The sequence below is a fragment of the Perognathus longimembris genome, chromosome 28, assembly GCF_023159225.1.
Source record: "Perognathus longimembris pacificus isolate PPM17 chromosome 28, ASM2315922v1, whole genome shotgun sequence".
NCBI classification, from domain to species: Eukaryota; Metazoa; Chordata; class Mammalia; order Rodentia; family Heteromyidae; genus Perognathus; species Perognathus longimembris.
The window spans coordinates 66,524,100-66,532,814 of record NC_063188.1 but is presented as its reverse complement, the minus strand read 5'-3'; the positions used below and the strand labels follow the sequence as shown (position 1 = coordinate 66,532,814).

General features: G+C 44.6%; 1 protein-coding gene across 4 annotated transcripts in view; it reads right to left on the bottom strand.

Moving 5' to 3' along the window:
• Positions 1 to 2,922: 2,922 nt before the first annotated feature.
• Las1l (LAS1 like ribosome biogenesis factor) overlaps positions 2,923 to 8,715 on the bottom strand; it is a 33,728-nt gene continuing 27,935 nt past the window's right edge. For 2 of the 4 annotated variants that reach the window (XM_048336048.1, XM_048336051.1), the window contains 2 exons: positions 4,882 to 5,032; positions 2,923 to 3,121 (listed from right to left, as the gene is read on the bottom strand). In XM_048336048.1, the coding sequence (XP_048192005.1) occupies positions 3,007 to 3,121; positions 4,882 to 5,032 (266 nt within the window). In that variant the 3' untranslated portion in view covers positions 2,923 to 3,006. Of the gene's footprint in view, positions 3,122 to 4,178; positions 4,231 to 4,269; positions 4,439 to 4,881; positions 5,033 to 8,715 lie in introns of those variants that run through there. The other 2 variants (XM_048336049.1, XM_048336050.1) reach the window with 2 other exon arrangements.

Here is an 8,715-nt window from a genome sequence, read left to right as displayed (position 1 = left end):
TTTCTCCCTCCTATCTTACGTCCCCCTTCCCCAGTCCCTTTTAATTTTTAGGAGACTACTTCTCTAAAATACATTTTTTTCTATTTTGGAATCTTTATACAGTAGTTCAGTCATCGATATCCATTAACCTTTGTCACTGAGTTTTCTTCTAACATGGAAGAGTTCGTTTTGAGAGGCGCTCAGTTACCATTTCTCTATGCTGTAAGTGTGGGACTTTGTACAAATGCCCTTTTTGAGGGCCAACAATTTCAATACACTTTGTTTTACTCTGTGAACCAGATCTGGATCTGCACAGGGAAAGTAATGCCAAGCTGTCCAAATAGCCCTGCTCAGGTCTCCTCCTAACCTTCCCCTCTGCCTTCCCCTAGGTTTTGCTTCTCTTCAGGTCTGACACTGAGGAGTGCATAATCGTCAACCAAAATGGCACTACAGTTCTCATTAGAAACCAAACCAGTGTATTTCTAGAACCTGTTAGTCTAAAGTAGTCAATGCCTTTGTAAAGACTCAGCTTATTCAATATCAGTTGTCTTATAGCTAGCTATACACATAGGCAGACTGACTATACTTAGTCCTGGTTTGTGTATCATTGAGCTATAGTAGTTTGCTTTATCCAGTTGTGGGATTAAACAATACTGTTTAATGGTTGTAAACTTTTATAAAACCACTTTGGGTTTCTTGTTTGACCCAAACATAATGTAAGTCTCAATGACAAAATACACAAAGCCAACCTGAGGTGAGTGAAAATATATCCCTTCTCCAGTTTTATCCATCTCTATAATGCATGTGCAGTGCTTTGTAATATTTTCTCACTAGCATGAATGTGCTGACTTCTACGAGTTCTGTCTCACCTACAATTGTGATGAAAAATGCTGTATCACTGACAATGAGCTGTAACTACTACTACTTATTGCATAAACTATTTGTCTACTAACTACTAATGGCTCTTTAACATCAATGGCAAAAGCCATCAAACACACACACATACACACACATCACACAATATGTACATGGGTAGATACATAAGCATTTACTTTGCTCCTAAAATATTAGTTATCTCCTTGTAAGTTGGATATTTAGACAACCTGTAAGGGGAGAGATTCCCCACCCCAAAATGAGTTCATCTGTATTCCACCACAGTAAATATATACCCTCTAATTTTTGAAGGCTAACATAGCTCTTAGACTAACACTAAGCTAAATGCTAATCAAACTGCTGGTTCCCACAGGACAAAGTTGGCTTCCACCAGTGGGTCAAAATCAGGTGGCAATCTCAGATCATACTTACTTCTGTACACAGAATGCAATTTTTATCTGAATACCACAGGGCCACAGACAGCATCTGTGGAGACTTAAGTCAGAATAACAGGGCCACAAGGGGGCATAGCAACCTATACTGCACACTCAAGAACACCTTAGGTGTCAGTGGCTCCTGTCTGTAATCCTAGCTACTCTGGAGGCTGATCTAAGAATCACAGTTCAAAGTCAGCCTGGGAAGGAAAAGTCCATTAGATTCTTTTTTTAAAAAAATTTTATTATCAAACTGATGTACAGAGAGGTTACAGTTTCATAAGTTAGGCATTGGATACATTACTTGTACTGTTTGTTACCTCGTCCCTCATACCTCCCCTCCCTCCTCCCCCTTTCCCTTTCCCCCCCATGAGCTGTTCAGTTCACTTACACCAAACAGTTTTGCAAGTATTGCTTTTGTCATTGTTTTTCTTTTTTTACCCTGTGTCTCTCAATTCTTATCTACAATAAAAACTACCAAAAAGCTGAAAATGGAGCTGTGGTTCAACTGGTAGAGCACTAGCCTTGAGGAAAAAAGCCCAAGGAAAGCGCCCAGATTCTGAGTTCAAACCCCGTCACTGCCCCCACCCCTCCAAAGACATGCCAACGTGTTTGGGTTGCCATATGGAAAATGAGGCTCCAAGAGCATTTAAGAGATTTTTACTAAAGCTGAGCAGAATTAGTAGCAATGGCAAGACTGAAGTCTTGTCAGCCCCATGACTCATAAGCCCTTTATAACAGTGTTGTCTGCTGTCTTCCCTTAAACCTGTCTGGAGTCCCATGTCTATCCCCCACTGTACTCTAGTCTCATTCTAAAGTAGACAGCCACAGTGGCTACAGTGAACCCCAGCCCTAGGGACTGAGGTTCAAAGCCAGCTCAGGTAAGAAAGTCTGTGAGGCTCTTATCTCCAGTTAAACACCATAAATCCTGGAAGTGAAGCTGTGGTTCAAATGGTAGGAGCAGTCTTGAGTAAAAAATGCTCAGGTTCAGCAGTGCCCAGGCCGAGTTCCAGCCCCATGATCTGCACAAAATAAAAAAGCGCTTTCAAGTCCATCACCTGTTTTGAAACTTACAAGTATATAGTGTAAGTATCCAGCACATGCAGAAACTGGAATGATTTCCCATGAAATAGTGCAGCCTTCTTGGAATCAAGCTCTTTGAGCAGTTTTCCCTCTCAACTAGTGCATCTCACACTTTCTATCAGTCCTCGGAACAGTGTTAAAACATTGTTTGCTACTCTCAACTTTCTCAATTCATATTGAGTCTGGTTTAAAAACCTGTATTCTGCTGGACACCAATGGCTCATGCCTGTAATCCTGGCTTCCCAGGAAGCTGAGATATGAGGACCACAGTTCAAAGTCAGCCCAGGTAGGAAACTCCCTTATCTCCAATAAACACACGCACACACACAAATGCATGCGCACGCGTGTGCACACACACGCACACACACTGACTATAGTCAGGCGTGAAGAAAGGGTTTGAGGTGCCAGGCAGAAGGCATGGGTGGAGTCTGGCTATAAGAACAATCAAAACCAGTAGACTAAGCGGACTGAGGACCCAGCTTCTATTCAAAGGCTAAAGAAGAACTACACCATCTGCACTGGCATGTACCTTCTCAATTCACAAACACCAAAATAACAGTTGCTTGTTTATTTTTCAAAACAAAAAGGAAAAAAATTAGAAATTCTATTGTAGTAAGAAGTTGAGTTGAAGTGGCAATCAGAAGAGTTGCACACCAGCCTTGAGCCGATGCAGCTGTGCAGGGTTCCAGAGAAAGCCCTCATGGCTGCTGCTGCTATTGATGTAACTGCTGTTGTAGCTTAAGCCCAAGGTGCTGTGGAGAGAGTGGGGACAATCAATCACAGAAGAAGATGACTCTAGACTCTGGCAAAGCTGAGAGTGCTTGCTATGTGCACCTGTGGGAAGGATCCAACCCCCGCCCCCACACCAATTCCTGGCTTTAATTGGCAAATAATTGAGAAGTGATTTCCTGGTGGGCCCTAGGGATAGCTTTACCCTTCCTCCAGTTGAAAGAAGAATGGAATTTTCAAATGATGCATTATGCAGAGCTTCAGTACACAAACCAGATTAAAGCCCATTTAGAGCTTTGGGGGCTGGGTGTTCCACCCCTGGGAAGATATTCAGAATGACTGCTTGCTTCAAGGCCCTAGTGCTTGGGGGCCCAGAGGACTCTGGGCTGGATCCGTCCCACATCTAGTGGCTGATTAAGGGGCTCAAGGCCAGGCTTGGACTATGGATAGGCCCCACTTCCATCCCAAGACTGGACGACCATTTGAAGGAGACAGCTTCCCCCCATCCTCACATACTCTTGCTTCCCCTGCTTCCTGAAGGTCAAAGGTCCTTTCAGCTGGATGAAGTGATAGATGAGAGCAAAGTCATCATCCTTCCCTTCAAGGAGATCCAAGGTTAAATATTACTGTAGCTTAAACACCCTTAGAAATAATCTAGTCCCATCCCTCCCATTACCCATGACTTTATGGATAAGGACTGAAGCCAGAGATGAGAAAGCACTTACCTAAGGCCACATAGCATAGCCAAGGGTGGAGCTGAGGCAAGAAGGACAGGCTCTTCCTATCTAGTAAAGCCTCCCTACTACTGGACAGACAGAAGCTGGTCCAAGTCAGCTCCCTTCTTCATTTAATAGCACCACCTGTGCACACTTTACCCTTGATACCCTAGTGCTCATCAAGCCAACCAAAATCATCCAGAGACAACCTAGTTATGGCTGAAGGGAGAAAGGGCCTTTCAGACATGTGAACCCCCACTCCCAACTGACTTCCCCAGCTGCATCCTCTATTTTCCATGAGGCCTAACAGCCACTAGCTTCAGAAAGAGTCCATGGCATTGCCTTGGGCTGGGCCTGGTCTCACCTGGGGCCCATGAATTCTCAAGCCCTCTTCCAGAATGCTCAAGTCACATCTCCTAGGAAGTAGAAAAACAACAGAGGAATGGACCCCTACTTTCAAAGGCCCACAGGGGTCATTCTCTCTCTGGTACTCACAGGATTCTCCTGGCCATAATGGTCCAGCATTCCAGAATGTACAGGACCCCTGGGCTCCTGTTACCAGCATTGTTCTCAAGTAAGGGCTGCTTGGTTCCTGGCTCCTTGGTGACCCATGGGCTCTTAAGCCTATGATCCAAAGTGAGTTTCAAGGGAAAGCATGAGTCCTGCAGAGACCTTGCTAGCAAGATGCCTGGACAGTGCTAAAAGGTGTACTCTATGCAGCTTTGGACAAATCTCTTCCCCTTTCTGGGCCTTAATTTTCTCCTTAGAAACAGAATAAAGCTAGATCAAAGCATATGTTCTTGGTCTCTGCGGAATGATGGAATCTTTAAAGAATTAACTGAAAGCTACTGACCCTTCCCCCTAAATGCACAAGCACACACACATACATGTCCATCCACCTACACAAACAAACTAGACTGAATCTATGAGGGGTGCCAAGCCAGCTCTGAATGAAGTTCTAGCGAGGCCCCAGCTATCTACCCATCCACCCCACTTTGTCTCCTTTTTCTCCTATCAGTGGCAGACAAGGGGGGTGAGAAATCCTGCTAGGATTGGTACTTACTTACCTAGCCTTGGACTTTGGAGAACGAAGCCTTTGGTCTACCACAGGCTGGTCCAAAAGATACATTGTATCATAAGTATCTAGCATAAGCTCTGATGGGTCACCGGTCTGACCTGGCAAACGGCCTAAGGGGAATGTGTCCCAACGCACATCTTCTGTGGAACAAAGAGAGGTAGCAAGAGTGGGCTGATAAATTGGCTGTCCATCTGGTGCACAGGTCCACCCACCCAGACCACTTAACCTATTGCTCATGGGTTCTCCATATCCCCTTAGCCTCACTCCTCACAAGACCTCTCTACCTCAGCACTCTACCACACATCCTTCACAATCCTTCTCCCCCTTTGTATGTTTATATATGCATCTATAAGTACACAGGTAAGACATTTTTGGCTCCTCTCCAACACTTTCCTAGGCAGGTCCCCACTCATATATAGACATCTTCAGACCTGGATTCTTCTCTCAATCTTCTACCTTCACATCTATTTCCCCAAGATTCCCACAGCATCCTCTGCCCAAATCTACCATACCTCACTATCTGAACCAGCAAAATTTCCTATATATCTACACAGAACCCCCACGAAGTTTGAGTGTCATTATCCTCTCCAAGTGGCCTTGCCTGGAGAGTTGCACATACATGCACTTATACCCACCTCAGGCTAGAGTCTATGTCAGAGGTAACATGCTCCTCATACCTCCTGTAAGGTCTTTATGGCTCCATTGCACACATAAAGAGCATCCTTTCTCTAGGTAAGGGCAGACCCACCTCCCCACCTCCAAGTATATATATAGAATCACACATACTTCCGTTCAGTCAATGTCCCCCTTTCACTCCTTGCCTCCCTGCCTGCCACACTTCTCATTCACAGGCACAATACAAAGAAATCTTCATGTCCTTACTGCTCCCCCCTCCCCCGCACAATACGTGAGGACACAAAAAAGAAACAATCAACATGAGAAGAGGGTATGGTTTTATACTGTAGGTCCTCTTATTTCACAACCCAGAGCCCCCAACACACATGCATAGACACTCCACTAGGGGATGGACTATACTAGGCATTCCTGATCTCACTCTGCCTTATCACATCAACATACCCCACATAGTGTTATACTAAAGCCTTCCAGGGCTGGAAGCATGGATCAGGTCATACAGAACCAGCTGATGAGCAAAAAGCAAGCCTCATATACTTAATTCCTCTCAGTCTCAGACAAAAAAAATTAAAGGAAAGCCTTCCAACCTGTCCTTATGCAAATCTATCTGGTGCTGTCAGAAGTGTTCATGCCAGTTACTAGAGGCTCTTGCCTATAATCCTAGGTACTTAAAAGGCTGAGATCTGAGCAGTTCAGAGTGAGCCCAGGCAGACAAATCCATGAAACTATCTCCAAATAGCTAGCAGAAAGCTGGAACTAGAAGCATGGCTCAAGTGGTAGAGCACCAGCCATGATTGATAACGCTGAGCAAAAGTATGAGGCCCTGGGCTGGGAATGTGGCCTAGTGGTAGAGTGCTTGCCTAGCATACATGAAGCCCTGGGTTCAATTCCTCAGCATCATGTGTACAGAAAAAGCTAGAAGAGGCGCTATGGCTCAAATGAGAAAAAAGAAGCCAGGGACAGTGTTCAGGCCCTGAGTTCAAGCCCCAGGGGGTATAAGGCCCTAAATTTAAGCCCCAGTGCTTAAAAGAAAAAAATAAGGAAGGATAGAAGGGAGGGAGGGAAAGGAAAAGAGAGAGAGAGAGAACATTTACTAATGAGCCCTTAAACATAAGATCTATATTTCTTGGAACCTCCATTTCCCTAGTACTCAAGGAATTCTCATCATAATGCTAAAAAAAAATTTCTGAAAAGGATCAATCTGTGATCAAGGATCAACCAGCCTTGTGTATATGTCTCCTGGTAACCAGGACTTGAACTTTAGGGCCTTGATCTCTGACTAGGCATATCAGCTTTCTTGCTCATGGCCAGTGGTTTACCACACTAGCTTGGACTAGCAGGCAACCCACAGAGAAGTTCTGCAGGAAGAGTTGTTTCCATTCTTATACATATCAAATTATCACCCTGTACCCTATGTATAGTTACAATTATGTGTCAATTAAAAAAAATGGTGGGCTGGAACTTAAGAGTGAAAATGGCAGAAGAGCCAGCAGATCCCTATCTAAGCTCCCTCCAAGAACCCAGTTTTACTACACCAGAGAAACTTTCACTAGTAGAAAAACAGCCCAAGTTACATAATTACATAGAGATTCTGGCCAGAAAGGAAAAATCAAGGCAGTGGGCTTGATAAAACAGATTTGAGCTTCGGGTGGCTTCCCACCTCCATGCCGGCAGAGCGCCCAGCACTCCACACACCTAGAGTACATGGTGGGGACCAGAAGAAATCCTCCAGAGGGCAGCAGACAGACGCGGATTGCAGGCTGATCACAGATGGGACAATATTCCAGAGAAAGCGGTGAGTACCCCACAAGACATTCACTTGTGCCCACAGAGCAGCATTTGGAAGGTAGCCCTACTCCAACCACCAGAGTGAAGTGCCATCATTTACTCTGGCATAAACTGAGCCAGAGAAGACCGGAAATAAAGCCGGCCAGGGGAAAGTGAGGACAAAGGGGCCATCTTTGCAAAGGGAAAGAGTAACTCAACAGTGAGAGCCAGCTAGGCCCAGGAGAAGGTCTCCATGCCCAGGTGGGAGGATCTTTCACAGCTCTCAGACTCAGATAAACTCAGCCAGAGGTGCCCTGCCTCGCTCTGCCACAGCAACTGGAATTTCTAAAATCAAACTGAAAGCAGCGGCCAGCAGCTATTGGCGGCAGGAAACAGACCGGGGGGGAGGGGGAGCCACAGTTCCCAAGATTGATCAACATCCCCGTTTAGAGGGCACCCAATTCCTACCAGCAAGCTGTGGTGAACCACACAGCTAGCTCTACCCAGGAGAAGGTCTTCCCGCTCAGGTAGGAGAAACTTCCCTTTGGTGAGCTGTGCCTGGCCCGCTGCCCCTGCAGTATGGCCAGAAGCAGGAGTTAAAAGCAGCCAGGAGAACCCATGGGAACCAGAGACTGTTCAGCATCCCCCAGGTACAGGAGACAACCAAATCCTACCTGCAAGCTGTGAGAACCACACAGCGCTAGGATTTAATTAACCAGGGATGAGGGTCAGAGCAGACCCGCCCCTTGCAAATTAAAAGCAAATCAAACTAGCCAAGCCATAGAAAACCAGACCATAGACCATCACAAGGAAACAAGAGCCTGGAAAGAAGACACCTAAACAAGGAAGACTCCTAGTCTCATCAGTTGTTTGTATGTTCGTGTTGTTTTTAAATTTCTCTTTTTTTCCTTTTCTTTCTTTTTTTAAAATTATTTTTCTTTCTCTATTTTTCTTGTTGCATTTTTCCCTTAAAATTACTTCTGTTTAATTAACACCTTTACTGTTTTCTGTTGACCCTCTGTCTCTGTCGTGTATCATTTTAATCTTGTTCTTTCTTCTTCTTCTACTCTTTTCCACCTTTCCATTTCATTAAAACCAAATCAAAATCATCATTTCCCACTCCTTTTACTCCATTCTCTTCACTAACTCTAACTTACCCTCCTAAATTTACTTCCAAGACCTATAGACTCCATTGATCCCTGGTTATTTTTAGGCTAGGTAGAGGGTATCCTTGTTCAATCTGAGTGAGTCAAGGGGGTTCATAGAGCAATCCCATCAATCCAAAAAGAACCAAACATAAGAACAAACTTGTTCATGGTTATAACTATATAATTTAGCTACTGAATACAGGTCTCAGGGTTGGTTTTTATCTTAAAATTATATTCTGTGAGGACACTAAATCTGTGCTTATATACACAAAAGA